This window comes from Nannochloropsis gaditana (genome assembly GCF_000240725.1).
Source record: "Nannochloropsis gaditana CCMP526 unplaced genomic scaffold scaffold546, whole genome shotgun sequence".
NCBI lineage: Eukaryota > Eustigmatophyceae > Eustigmatales > Monodopsidaceae > Microchloropsis > Microchloropsis gaditana.
Genome location: NW_005803407.1, coordinates 1 through 15,252, shown reverse-complemented (window position 1 = coordinate 15,252; position 15,252 = coordinate 1). Strand labels below are relative to the sequence as shown.

Below are 15,252 nucleotides of genomic sequence, written 5' to 3'. Positions count from 1 at the left end.
CCGTCAGAGCGGTGGGGCGAGCTTCTATGGTTTGCAGAAGACCTTGCACTGTTGTCATCCCCGCCGCCGCTGATATGCTGGAAAGAATGGCGGGTAATGTCCCAGGTACTTGGATTGTTTGGTGCGGCAACAGCAGGCTCGGCTCGCCTCCCCACACTGCGCTCCCGCTACTGGAAAGGGACCTTCGCGTGCCCACTGCCAGGTGGTCAAAGATTTGTTCGAGGGCCAAGAAGAGGGCGCTGCTGCCCAGGAGGTGGGAAAATTGTGTTTTGTACAACGTCCTGAGGCACTGCAGATATACAGGAGGGGGCTCACAGGTACCTTTGTCTGAGGCAGGCAAATGGAAGAATGCCTTGACCTCCGCCACCTCTTTAGGCACGAGCTGCGGCTGCCAAGCTTGACTCAAGTCATCATCGGCGAAGGAACTAGGACCATGGGATAAGTATCGACCACAGCTGGCTTGTCCCGTATTTTCGGTGGCGGTTGTGCTGAAAGAAGATTTGCTTGCGGGAAGCGGGACGGGGATTCCCAGCGCGTGGAGTTCGAGGGCCTTGAACATGCTTGGAAGGATCACTTGGAGGTGCCCGAGTCCGGCCATGCGGTCCACAATCGCCTGGGCCGAGGGCATGAGAGCCACTAACAGCTGATATGCCAACAGGGCTGAGAGTGGATCCTGGTGCCGGCGGGCCGCCCGCTTGAAACCCCCCATGGTGGAAATTGAGGTCGAGATACGCCGACTGGTTGGAAGTCTCCCATTCATCCCTTTCTCTTCCCTGAGACCATTGCTTTCATACACCGGAAACACACTACTATGGACGTCTCGCTCAAAGGGAGTGAAAGGTAGTCCGTCCTCTAAATCGATTTTTCCCTGGGCGATTCCCGCCCAGAAGACGACATCTCCGAACAGGTACGCAATGTAAACGAGCCATTTAGGCGGCATGGCCCTTACAATCAACCCTAGGCATGCATCAGAAGCCACCGGGGTGAGAGAGCCTGTACTGGAATGCGCACAACCATTGACACCAGGGCGGAAGTCGCCGCCCGGTACCTTCCCATCTGCACGCATCCCACCATTCCTGGCACCGTGCGACGAATGCAATGCGTAATGCTCCGTGACCCTGATCAAAAGCCGAAGCAATCCGCGTCGGATGCTCTTCAGTCGGTGGGCACGACTGATGGTAGTTCTGTGCAGGGCGTGGGGCTTTTTGGGGTGCCGATGGGCTGGATCGCTTGCTTTCGGGTCCTGCACGTCCGAGACCTTGGCGGTTCCTCCCACGCTTCCACTGCCCCCCCTTTCAGAATGTGCTGCCTTGGCACGACTGGTTGTCAGAAGCCCATTCATGTAAAGCCTTTGAAAACGAATGGAGCATGTGGCCAAGATCACGTGAGCAACTGCAGCCAAGTCGTCGATGGGTGGACGCTTTCGCGTCAGGATGTCATAGATCAAATTGCACATGGACATGAATAATTCCTGCGATGTATCCGGCTGAATGAGCATGTAGAGTAACGACCTAGTAATCCCAGCGAATTGGAACCTCCTGAGGTTCAGCTCTTCGACCGCGCGTCGACCGTCATGCTCCTCGCTCCCCGAGGCGGCGATGGCATGACGTAATGTGCCAAGGACCAGGCAGTGGACCTCAGGAGAGGCATCCTTCCAGATGGGAAAATTGAATACCAGATGCTGCAAGGCCTGGAGATTGATGGCTGTCAACATCCACTCCCCAGGCCGGTGATCCTGAGAAAAGGAAGTTTTGCCGACCAGTAAGAGTAGTGGCTCCATGCTTTGCGGGACAATCAGACCTCGACGGGCTTTTCGACGGAGCAGCTCGGAGAGAATGGCGTAAAAATGCCCGCGCTCCACCCTCTGTATGTTCAAGGGTTGTGCATGGAGGAGGGCAACCAAAAACTCGTGCGCCAAGCGGAGCTCTTCCACGCTTTGGGCGCGTTCACAAAGCATGATGGCCGGGACGAGTGGGGATTGGCAGGCGTACTGGAGGGAGTCCGCGACGCGTCGTCGGTCCACTGCCAAGGCCCCCCCGGAAAGCTCGACGGCCAGAGATTCTCGGTTGCAGAGAGCGGAGTAAGCGGAAAGACGACTCAGGTTGCACGGATCCTCCGAAACCGTCCGAGGGGCCAGACTCAGAATGACGTGATCGGCGGCAATCCCCAAAACATCCACCGGAGCGGCAGACAGGTTTGTAAACTGAGCACGACTGAGCACCGAGACTTTGGCCTCTCCCGTCCCTATTCCCTGCATGCCCCCGGTGCCGATACTTTTCCCTCCCCCATGACTACCATCCATGCCGCTGAAGCTCCCTCGAAGGCCCTTCCTCCCCTCTTTTGATCCTTCAGCCTCCTCCCTTTCCCCTCCCCGCGCGCCTCGGCTTCCTGCCGAGACATGGCCACCCACTTTGTGCGCTTTGATCAAGACTCGCAACTGAGCAGCCGAGCATAAGTCATAACAAAGAGGGAATGCTCCCCGCCCGTCGTCTCCCAAAAAGGTGAGCACGGAGGACGGACCTGTGGCATACAGCATCAAGACGGCCAAGTCGCTGATACATTCAGAGAGGAGGTAGACAGGTCCCAAGGTCCATTTCATACGGTTGCAGTCGTCAGGCGGCTGTTGCTGCGGCTGCTTCACTCGCTGCTGCTGGTGCGACGGTGGTGACCCTCGGAGTGGTTGTTGTTGTTGCCAAGTTAGAGGACAGGCGCCTCGTCCGTTACCAGGACCTTGGCCCATGCAGCATTGCACACGGTGGAGTCCTTTTGTCGGCCGCGGGTAGGCTAGGGGCAGGGCTTGAGCGAAGTCTCCGTTGAGATAGACCGCCGCCTGTGCAGGTCGGCGCTTCTCGTGGACGACAGTCAGGTGGTACCACTTGCCCGCAAAGAAGGGGGGAAGACGATCGCACACGGCCTCTTGCACGCCTTCCCTCCCGGCAGGGGCGGAGGACACGGTCAGGCGGTTGTTGACGATTTCAATGCTGGTGAGTAGCTTTCCATCCTCTGCCAGGAGCAGGAGCGGCAGCCGAAGGGTCGCGGGCCGCCCAAGGCGAAACCAGACCGCGAATGTGTATCCTGTCGGTGGCGGCCAGGGATGCACCTTTCCTTCCCCTCCGCTTCCTTCCTCTTGACGGATGGCTTCGGCGAAGCCCTCGGGATGGAGGGAGGGTATTGCCAATCTCGGGCCCCCGCCGCTTCCGTCGGTCCCCGTTCCTCCCTGCGCGCATACAGGGGAGGGGTCAAAGACGACCAGGGCCGCCGATCCGAACGTATGCCCGGTGGGGTGCGAAAGGAATGCCATGTCGGTGCAGCACGGGGAATGCGGACTGTCCAAGCAAGGGGATGAATTTGTCGAGGGGGAGGCAGGGGCGCGGATGGACGCCTTCTTTCGCGCTTCGGGTAGAGGGGCAGGGACGGACACCCCCCTGGTCACGTCAACCAAGACACGGAGTAGATTCAAGCGCCGCGTTTCCATCCGTTCATTCCTCTTCTTCCTCCCATCTCTTCCCTCGTTTCCTTCCGCGGCTCCAACCTCCCCGGGTATAACCCCATCGTAGTCAGTCAAGACCGCGTTGAACCACGTCCGTAAATCCTCCCCCGACGTCCGCTCTTTGGCCGCAAGACCCAAAAGACTGAGCAGACAACTTTCCACATTTTCCTGGAAAGCAGCAGGTTGCATGGCGGCCCACAATGCGGTTCTGACCAGGCCAGCCTCAAGGGCAAGCTCCAAATTCTTCTCGGAGGCCAAAAGCCGGGCTACGAATCCCGCCAAGGCCTCGAAGAGGGGCCCCGCGAAGGCACATCCCGGCAGATTGACGGGATACTCGGCCACAAGCTCGAGGAGGAGGAGGATGGCGCGAGGGGAGTGGAGTGGGGGGGGGCTGGCGCTGAAGGGTACCATGTACTCATTGCGATCAGACACTGTGGGAGCCCCGCCGGCGGCGGGAAAAAGATCACCGGGAGGGGCTTCGGGACCATGAAATGAGGAAGACAATGGAGGAGATGTGGACAGCAGAGGACAAAGGGAGGGAGCCGGGATGGTGGAGAGCGAGTGGGCGGGACGTGGGGCCAAAATCGCTTCCAAGACAGGCGTGTATCCCCCCAGGGCCATGGAGAGGAGGAAGCGACCCAGAAAGGCCAGGATGGAATGGGGAATCCGAGAACTTTCCGAGTAGGAGCACGAGGAAGCCTCAGGGAGGATAAGGGCAGGGAAAGTGCCCCGTACAAGGCGCGCACAAAGGCTGCCAAGCTCTTGAAAGAGGGCAAGAGAGTGGCGCATGGAAGTGACGGACGCTGCTCCTCCGACGAGCATATGCGTATCGAAGCTTTTGCGGCCCCCCACCTCAACCGTCACACCTTCGACCGAGTCCACAGGATGCAAACGACTCAGAGCAGTGACAAAAACTAGAAGACAGGAGCCCAAAAATTCCGCGAAAGCGGTGTTCTCGTCGTTGGCGAGTCCGACCTGACTGTTCCCCCCAGAGGCGTAAGAATCCTTGTCCTGACCGGGCCCCACAAAGGGACCGAAGGCAAGCCGTCGGTCTGGCCCAAGACAGAGACTCTGAAAGGGCCATTCTCCCGTCTCCATTCGCGCAATGCACTGCTCTACCATCCGCAAGATCCGATCCACTCCCCCCGCCCGTACCATGGCACAACGGATCTGCAGGACGCGGGAAAAGGCCTGGGCGAGGCCGGGGGAGACCGGAGGCGTGAGGGCCAACCATCTTAATGCTTGGCCCCGGTGGCGCCGAATCGAGGCAAGTACAATCGGCGTGACGAAAGGAAAGCCATCGTACCCCGTCTCAAGAAGTCCGTGTGCAGCTACTTCCCCCTGACTGCCGACGCAGGGAGGAGGAGTTCCGAGGCGTCGTTCCCATACCCCATCCAGGGTGTCGGGAGGGACCAACAGGGAGAGAACGGCGTGCACCACCAATATGCATTGCTGCAACGCCTTTCCGGAAGCGTCGAGAGCGAGGGGGGGGTGGAGACCGACTGTCTCCGACCAGTTTCGCGCCTGGTAGGGGACTTCAGCCGTTGCCGTCAAGGCCCGCACGTAAGCCATGGCGATCATGCCTCCGTTCCCAAACGGGGCTTCCAGCATCCTCACTACCTCTTCGCTGGCGCCGTTTGTACTCGTTTCAGCCGAGGCAGGCGGTAATTCCGAGACGGCCTGACACGAGATGAAGCGTTCGTCGAAGTCGTCCAGCAATATCTTCAGCAGAGCCTCGAATTCCTTTCCGCTCCTGTCTGTACTTTCCTCTGCCACCTTTCCATTCATATCTCCATGCAGGTCTCTGGAGGATGCAAGCGGGGTAGGAGGTAGGGAGCAAGGGGTTGGAGGAGGGGGCGAACCAGACCCCGCGCTCCAATTGCGTGGTGGAGACGTCATTGCCACGGCCATTTCACGCATTAGTACGTTCCACAAACATACTCCCTCGGCGTAATGCGTATCTTGAGCTAACAAAGCTAATATCGTAGGGGCCGCTCCGTTGTCGACGACCAGGCGCGCGGCTTTCCCACACCCGCGAACCACCCACAGCAGGGTGTCAAGCGCCAAGGAGACGGTAAATGAAGCAAACGCCTTCCCCGGTGCCCCGCCTGCTCCAGAGGATGACTCCATGCCGCTAATATGACAAGCATCTTGTGTCCTGGGAGGTATGACTGCAGCTGCTGGCCTGCTCGCAGGTCGAATGACAATCATCAGTGTCTCTATCAAGCCTGTGTCGCACCACACTTGCTTGTATCTGGGATCAGCCCGGACAGTCGCGACCACCAAATGCCGCAGAGAGCAGACGAGGTTAAAGACACGGAAGGAATGTGCTTCTCTGCCTTTGCGAGCGAATCCATCAGCGCCTTCGCCGCCTTGCTTCTCCTTCGCTTCCCTTTCCTCGCCTTCCTCTAGTGCAACCCCATGGCCAGTCGACGCTCTTTCAAAGACCACCCCTGCGGCCTCCACAAGTGCGCATAACTCGACTAACGGAGCAATTCGGTGGAAAGTGCAGAGGAAAGCCACCCAGGTGCAAATTTTGTTGGTGATATCTGGGGGCAGGCGCCCTATGTCCTCTAGTACCGGGATGAGGGGATGGGCCAGCATGATCGGACGCATGTTCCCTGGACTACAAATCACCTGCATAAGAGCGTCAAGGAAGGTGGCACAGTATGCAATGCAGCCAGGATCGACTTCATTGTTGACGTGGGCGGGAAAGGAGGCGATCTTGTGGAAGGCCATCACCAGGGCCGTGTAAACGTACTTGTTCTTTACGAGGGGTCCTTGCCTGCCATTTTCACACGTAATTCCCTGAGCAGGCGGCTGGGACTGTGCGTGCTGGTGGCTGGAAGGAGCGTGGAGAGGAGTTCGGAACCCCTCTGTCACTTGGGATAGGACGTGGGCACCGCAATGATCGATGCCATCTCCGTCCGAAGTCATGCCCTCGCCCACATAGAGCAAAGGCAAAAAGGCCTGGAGCAAGTCTTCTCCAAGGAGGTATCGTCCTTCTCCGACAACCACACCCATACGCGTCATGAACTCTTCCAGCATGCCGGACCCGCGAAACTCATCCCAATGTTTCCGGGTATGCGAGTTGCAAAGATACAGGAAGCGACTGACTGCCCGGACCACGTTGGGTAAAGATGTGGCTCGCACGGCGAAGATCTTTCCCGCCATGGCTGTTACGACCCGACACTTCAAAAAATGTTCAACTGTTTCTTCTGTGAATGCCTCTGGATAGCGTTTTAGAGTCTCAATCAAACTTCTGTCCTCCAAATCGAGGCCTAATCCTCTCGGTGGTGGAGTGAGGAGGAAAGTCATGTCAGTCACCGCAACCTCCACAGCCTTTGGAGATCCTTCGGGAAGCGCTGCCGAGACTGATCCCATTGATAAGTGTTCCATTTTGATCAGTTGGCCCGCTTGACGCTCCCTGTAAGCGGGGTCGAACGTGCTATCCTCTTTGGGATACAAGAAAATTGTTTTCGTATTCTTATTCTGGCATAAACCACAAGGAAGTCTCTAATAGTGTTCTCCTGCTTTTAGATGTGTATATTATGAGTAATTTTATAAATAACACACTTAACGCAGATATGCGAGTGTACGGGCAATGTTACAAAGCAGTTAATTTCGTCTCGGCCCAATCGAACAAACTTCCGGCTCATCCTAGGCAAAAAGAATTCTCGCTTGTGAGATAATGAATAATGTTACAATTAATGTCCACAAAAAGGCGGAGAAAAAGCACAAGATTACGAATTGTGAGCTTCAAGGAACATTGTTCGGTATGTCTGGCACCACGAGAATGGCAAGCGATGACCTGAGCGACACCTAAAGGCAAGCAATCCAACGGCTCAGAAACGGCTCACGTAAACGGTTTGCTCGGAGGAGGTTGGAGAGTTGTTGTAGAACGAATGACTTCCCCGACGTTAATGACTATGACTTAATGACTTCCCTGGGGAACAAATAAAACTTATATGTGATCTTGTGCAGTAACACGGAATGCAGAGGATGAGGAACTGGTGGGTAAAGTATCAATAGCAATACCAATATCGACCATCTCGTAAGTATCGATTATGTCTGCTCGCAAGCATGCACTATATGACAATACGCTTTATATCGCATTAAAGCATGCCGGAAGGAATAAATTAAAAAATTAAGGGAAATAATACCATCTTTTATCTTTTTCAGAACAAGTAGGTCTCTCTCGCATCCAAATCACGTTGGAATTTTATGAGGTGTTCGAATGAAGAGCGGGACGCTGAAAGCCAATTAAAAAAGAGATGAAACAGCAATTCACTGCTTCTTGCAACGTGTCTACCATAAATAATATACAAATTTAGGTAGCAATAAATGGTAGTAAAGATCAAGTGACAGGCGAATATTCCGTGCAGAGCACGATATTGCAATCATACGTACCATCGCTGTCTTTGCTTTCTTTGCTTTGTAGTTTATGCCTGCTTTTCAATTTATCTACTCTCTCTCAGGCTGCATTTTCCATTGGGTTTTTCCCTGCCCCACTTATTTTCCCTCCGCTATCCGGGTACGCAGATGGTCACGGATGGCGGCATGTGGACCGGCCTTGAAAGCGGGGTGCGAGGTCACCATCTTCAAACGTTCAATCTGTTGGAAAAAGAGAAGCAGAGAATAAGGATATGAGAAGGAAAATAGCGTGCATGGAAAGAGGGGAAGTTGCTAATAGTAAGGTGGAGAACGCGGTGAAGGAGTAAATCGACAGTGTCTCACACCGACAGGCAGCTTGGGATCCGAAAAAGATAGCTACAAAACAGAGTGACGAAGAAGAAATTTGCAGCAGTACATATTTAAGTGGCAATGGGTAACGTCTTTCCCTCACCTCTTCTGCCGCGACCCGTTGCCTGGCTGCGTTCGTCTTGATGGTATTTGACACCCTCTGTTCATGCCTCTTTGTCGATGTCATCGCAAATGTTGCTCCAGGTGATCCGGTCGCTGCCTGTCAATGTCAAGCATATAGGACAACAGTAGAGACATAATTAAGAGTCTGCGAGATAAGGCATTTTAAAGTCGCCAGCAGGGCTTCATGTTTCGATATTGGCCCACTCAACACAACATAATGTGCTCTTAATAATCAACGACTACTGTACCTTGTTCTCCTGCCCCAAAAATGGTGAATTTACACGCATTTCTGTGCCGTTTAGACCTCTCTGCATTGCTTCATCCCCATGTCCTGTGGTCTTCTTCCTTCGGTCAGCTTTCTCGATCCCAGCCGCCATTTCCACCGACGCGGCCGCCGCATTTTCTTCTATGCTTTTTAGAAATGCCATTCTACGAAGCATTTTGTGATGTCGTGACGGTTTTTGGAGGCCTGTCCCTGCTAGCTCTGGACGCTTCGGGTCTGGCAAGACAACTTGCGTAGAACAGGCATTCGGAAATTTCGCGTACGGTTCATTGGACGCTCGAGCGCGGGCACGCCGTTTGCTTGCAACATTGGTTTTAGGCATCCTAATATCTTTTCATGTTGATAGAAGAGAAGAAGCGAAACATGCGATTTATTAATTGATGGGGGAGGTTTGCAGTCCCCGTGGATGCGTGGTTTGCGTTCCTTGACATCGCGCCTCTCACTAATACTTACCCCCCCGCATCGTTGCAAGCATCACGCCGTATACAACCAGACACTGTAGGCCTTTTAAACACGTTTTCCAACGCTCATCACGGGGACAAGCGGCAGCACCGTACAAGAGGGTAACTGAAAAAACGCGGCCGGGCGGGAGGTTAATTTTGGAAGCTACTACAAGCTTTTAAAGTAAAATGCGACACAGCACAAAAAGGCATGTAAAGATGTAATCATACATATTTTAAAACATACTGCAGACAGCATAAGAAAAAACATACCCAGAAAAATAATTCACAGGCTGTTTTTAAAATACTTTTTTTGGTACGATTAGTCACGAGTAACACATGCGGCATTTCTCCCATTGATCCCGTGTCTACCGTGAGATGACTCCACTCATTCTCCGCAATAAGTATTGCCCTTATTCCTTCTTCCCTCCTCCACCATCTTCTTCACTAAATCCGTCCCATACAAAAAAGCTGCAATTTCCGCCCAATCCTCGGCCGCGTAGACGACCCGGCTGGCTTTGCCCCTTTCCTCTTTCTTGACAGGAAATGCGACTAGCCCCCGAATCTTCCATCCAAATCTTCGCAGCATCCGTCTCAAAGTCCCAGATTCACCCACCACAATCCCTACATCTGCTGCCATCAACGCCAACACATCCGTAACCGAATCTCCGATAAACACCGACGGGGACGACCGTCCACGCCCTTTCTGCCCTCCTCCCTCGGGTCCAGCCTCCGCGCCTTGCAGCAAACGCTGGAAATGGCCGAGTTTCCCCCCCGGACCTCCTACCTTCACCTCGATTGCCCCGGTGGTAAGAAGGCGGCCGTCTGATCCTACCTCCTCCACGAGGTGGTTGCAAGTGACCTTGGCGGGGCTGAGCCCGGTGGCGGCAGTGATGAGGAATGACGACCACGAGACGGAGAGGACGTGGAAGAGAGAGGAGGAAGAAGGCGACGAGGAGCGGTCGGCGGCGTAGCGAAGGGTGGTGGCGCAGTAAGGACGGAGGGCGAGGGCAGCAGCAAAGGAGGAAGGAAGGGAGGAGGGGGGGGGCGAAAAAGAAGGCATTGGGGAGGACGAGGTGAGGAGGGCGGGAAGGAGAGAGAGGTCGATCCCCTTGAGAATCCGGGAGTCACTGACCGCCGCCACTGCCTTGATATCGAAGGCATCCAGGGGGGCCAAGAAGGCAGCGGCCCCACCCAGGTCCTTCGCCTCGGGCTGGGAGGGAGGCAGGGAGGGAGGGACGGAGGGAGGAAGACCCGTCAGGAGGGGGTCAAGGACGCCGGAGAGCTGAGAGAGGTAGCCCTCTTCCAACCGCCTCCACTGCTCTGCCGTGGAAGCAGGGCTCTGGAAGTGCCCCGCGGCGCGCGCCAGAAGGTGCGTGGTGTCTGCCAGGGTGCAGGTGCCGTCGAAGTCCGTGATGAGGACGGAAGGATCGAGGCCGCGCCACTCCTGCGATTCCTGCCATTGCTCCGCAAAAAAGGCGTATTCCAGCTCCATGGCTTCTCCGTACAGGGCGAATAAACGCCGTTCCTCCTCCTCCTCCTCCTCCTCCTCCTCCTCCTCTTCCTCCTTCTCGTCCTCCTTCCCTCCCTTCCCTTGCCCTTCATGGTGCTTCTTTCTTCGATTATTCCTCCTCTTTACCTTCTCCTTTTCAACTTCGGAATCCAATAGCGATTCTGTTGCCAGAGCACTTGCCTCAAATTCGGTGCTTGCGTACGTTTCCAGCCATTTTTGCAGGTAGGGAGGGAAGGAGGGCGGGGAAGAGGTAGGGAAGGAAGTCGCCGCGGTGCCCTCAGCCTGCGATCGTTCCTTCTCGTCCTCGCCGAGGGAGCCTCTCTCCTCCATCAATCGACGGGCAACATGGGCGTAAAGGCGCATGCACGGCGTCATGGCCGCCAATATCTGGGCGACGCCCACGCCCGGGTCGCTGGCATGCTGGAGGAGGAAGGTGGTGTAGGCGCGGCAGGCGGGGGAGGGGACGAAGGAGGCTGGGAGGAGGGCGGACGTGGGGGAAGAGGATTGCCGACCTTCTTCCTGCTTGGCTCCTCCATGGTCCTGCGTTTCCACGCTTACCCTTCCGCTTTCTGAGCTCGTCGCCTCCCCCGCTTCTGGCTTTATAGCACCCAAAACGGTGGTATGTAACCGAAGCTCTTCCACGACATCGGCAATCATTCCACTCAACGCGACGACCGTCTCCGGATCTTCAGCTTTAGTCAGCGCGAAAGCATAGGCCTTGGCAAAGGATTGCAAAAAGTGCGCGTCTTGGGCTGCGTAGGCGTGAAATGTCTCGGCGGGTAATATGCCTTGCCCGATGGAGCGGACGAAAGGATGGTGAAGCACGGCTTGGGTCAGCGGATGATAGGCGCGCCAGAGACGACGGGAAAGAGGAGAATGGGATGCCGAATTCGCCGGCATGGTGGACAGGGGGCGAGCTAGGGCCAGGGGAACGTGTTGGGGAGAGGCAGGAGGAAGGGAGGAGATGGCGGAGGAGGACGAGAAAGGCACAGCCGACGCAAGGAGCAGATAGATGCGACTGCGAAGTCCACGCTTTAAGATGGATTTTATATTTTGATAAAAGACATTTTTCAGCATGCACCCTGGCGACGGGAAGGCCAAAAGCGGACAGAGGGTAGTGATAAAAAGGGGAGGAGGTTAACATAGATGGTGTGATATTTCACAAAATCAGGTAGCTCCCGCAAGATTGAGTAAATTTTTCCTGAACACCTCGTTCGGCATCTAGCAATGACTGGAGATCACACTGGGAGAAACTTTCAGCCATCACGACGCAAGGATGAGGCCGGTGGGCGTGTCGTTGAGTGGCATGTCTGGTCATCTCTCTCGCCTAGCACCACGTATCGCTTTATGTTACCTATCTGGTCATCACTCGCGCTGAGCCCTTTCATCAATTATCGCTCCAAGTGTACTGCTATTCCCTTCTGTGTGGTTAAGTCGTTGTTGATTCTAGGATATGCAGGAGGGGTACGCGCTCTCTTGTCGCCTTCTGCGTGCCGGACCCCCTCAGATATTCCCTGCGGACACCACCTTGTTGCGCATGGCCGGACGAGAGATGCCCGAAGAATCATGTACTCTATCTCGAATATCGAAAAAAGGGGAAGATTGCGATATTTGCACGCCTGCCTTCGTTGCTGCTGCCGCTTGCTGCTTCAAGCTAATCTGAAGTGCTAAGCCTATCGTCTCCATTACGACCAACGCACAAAAAACAGACACTTCTTCCACTTCACAGCTTAAATATCATGTCTCGTACGTCCATCCTCTTCGTCACCGCCATCGCCGCCCTTTTGGCTTTGGTAAGTGCGAGTTGTTCCTCCCCTTTGGTCCCTGGGGGACCCTACGAAGACCGAGGAAGGGACTATGCTCTCCCTTCTCTGTTTTGTGCGTGATAAACGCAAAAGTGGTTGAGAGTACGGCCATGTCTTACATACAAACTCATCAGAATTCATCTCAGGAGGGTTTTGGCGCACAGAGGGGCTACATTGTGTCTCTTCCCCACCCCCGGGCCTACCGCCCTTCTTCCACCTTGCCCACTCACTCCCCTCCCTTCACTCCCTTAGAGCGCCCAAGCCTTCGTCCCCACCAGTAAGCTCGTCCAGCCCGCAGCTGTTGCCGCCGGCCGCAAGGCTGCCACCAGCATGAAGCTCGATGTTCCCGCAGTGGTCGCAGGCCTTGCCCCCGCCGCACTTGCCGCCCCTGCCTTCGCTGCTGGTAAGGGTTTTTGCTTGGGCATAAGGGTTGGAAAATAGGGTGATTATTGTCTGAATAGTTTCAGGAAGGGAAGCGGACATGATTGATTCCCCGTGTCGTCCAAGGGAGGCATCCGGTTGGGGAGAAGGAATGCACTCTTGAGAAGGACAGGCATGCGTAAGAGGGAACGAGGGCGGGACTCGTTCTGCCTCCTACCCGTGGCCGTCGAGCCTATCCACCCATTACCAGTGGCCCTTGAGCCTACCTTTCCTATTTCTTATGCACTCTTCGCCGTGTCCACTTCATTTCCCCTTGTCCCCACCCTTCTCACAGACCAGATCATGACTGCGCTCCCCTCCACCACTGTCTCCCTGGAGGTACGATTCCCTTCACTGGCCCAAGGGTATTCCTGGTTTCGGGTGCACGTGACCCTGTGTGGTGGCACCCATCCTTCTCTCCCGCCTGCATAAAGTTGCCAACGATCGTCATTCCCCCGCGCACAACCTCCACGGAGCTGACTCGTTTCGTCCTCCCTCCCCTCCCTCCTCCACCCCTCGCAGGTGACCTTCGCGGCCTATCTGGCAGTTCTCCTCGGCACTTTTGTCCCCGTCGCATTCCTCATCATCCTTTACATCCAATCCGAGTCTCGCAAGGCTGGGGAGGCTGCGGGCCGGGGGGAGTAGGTTTGCGCTTGAGAAGGAGGCTCTGGAAGGGAGGACCTAGGCAGAGACAGAGAGATGGAAAGCAGCTTGTCGACCTTCGGTGTGGATGGATTCTTAATTAATCGTTGGAAGTGGTTGCTGCCTGTGCGAGGCAGGAAAGGAGTGAAGCGAGGCGAGGGTGGATAAAATGTGCGAGCTGACGCCTGAATGTCCTATGGCAGCAGCAAGGGAGAACTCAGTACCATGCTCTGTCCTTCCTTTGTTTCCCGTTGTTGTCCTTCGTGCATTCATTCTATCGCCACGCGACGATTTGTACGACACGTAGTGTGAAGAAGGAGACGTGAGACGCTGCTCGGTCGTAGGGGTAATAGCTTGGCGTAAGACAGAGAGATGCATGGTCAGGGAGGGATTAGAAAAATGGTTGGACGTGAACCACTGAAAGAAGGAACATTGAAAAGAGAAGACGCGAGAGTCGTGGAGATATGTTTGGATCGAACGTGCTCTTGACCGACAGCGTGTCCCAAGCACGCTTTCGTTCCTCACTTTCCATGGCCTCTGTGCCTCGAGATATTGGGCAAAAATAGCGAGCTTTCACACACAAAACACATGTATGCCTGTGTGATCCATCATATCACAACGACTCCACAAGTATCTATCGCATGTAAAAACGGGGCAGCAAGTGTAGGAGTTAACCTCCTCCCCCTGCCCCATTCCATTCAGAGGCCTCCGTTCCTTCGACGATTGCCATTCTTTAGGAAAGACTGTAAGTCATTGACCAACCTTTTAGCTACACCACCACAGAGGAAGGGGACGGTCCATGTCGGACGACCTGGAAGAGAGAGGCTGGATGCTTTTTTTCCGCCGCGTTCGTCACCCCCCCCTTCCTCCTCCACGTCTCCCTCCTCCCCCTCTTCCTCCCCCTGTTCCATATCTACCCTGGCCTCTTCCTTCTTGCCGACGACTTTCCGGAGTCCAGATGGTTGCAAGTTCATCAAGCCCGTCTGATGACATAAAAGGGGGAGAAAAAACAGGCAAAGAGAGGAAGATGGGAAGGAGAGAAACGGCAACAGCTGACGCGAGAAATAATACAGAAGAAGGAGGAGAAAAGGGAGGGAGAGGAAGCACTGTCCAGAAAGCACGGTATGGGCTGTGGAAGAGGAGTACTCCTCGCGGAAAGGGGGCAGGGCGTGGCTTGGTGGAAAGGCAAGAAAATGCTGCCACGAAAGGCCGAGTTGGAAAAGGAGCGAAGCAACGCAACCAGAGCAAGAAACCACGTGCAACCGCCCGAGAACGACGGAAAATGGATAGAAATGATTTGAGCTCACTGGCAAATTTTTCAGGAGAGGGGACTGGTCTGGCACCTTCATCAGCTCCTGCCTCTGACCTTTCACTTGTAGCACCCCGTCAGCAGGACGAGGTGCGTACGCCCCAGACTTCTTCGCTCGCACGGAGGGCCGACGGTGCCACAGCTCCTATTTGGAAACACCGAAAGCCTTTTTGCCAAGGCGAGAAAAAGGATGGCGATAGGCAGGGCGCCGGAAATTTGGAGGGTGCGGGGGCCACGGCCGAGGAAGGGAAACAAGGCGGGGGAAGGAGGGTAGTGCGCAAGAAAGAGAAAGCTCACAAGGCAGACATGAGTACCTCAAACCTCACATGTGTAGAGGGAGGGAAGGCGGGAGGGAGGGATGGGGAGGGGGAGGACGGCTTTCCCGTCCTGATCGAAGGGTGGGAGCAGCCTGGTGCCCAGAGTCTGCCTCCCAGGTCGTACGCGAGCCTGCTCCGACACCAGCAAGAGCGATCGGCAAAGGATG

General features: G+C 55.4%; 1 protein-coding gene across 1 annotated transcript; it reads right to left on the bottom strand.

Moving 5' to 3' along the window:
• Positions 1 to 9,466: 9,466 nt before the first annotated feature.
• NGA_2003400 (uncharacterized protein) lies at positions 9,467 to 9,773 on the bottom strand (the record flags this gene model as incomplete). Its single annotated transcript, XM_005854318.1, has 1 exon — positions 9,467 to 9,773. A coding segment is annotated over one exon (306 nt), but the record flags the coding sequence as incomplete, so codon positions are not given.
• Between the last annotated feature and the right edge of the window lie 5,479 nt (positions 9,774 to 15,252).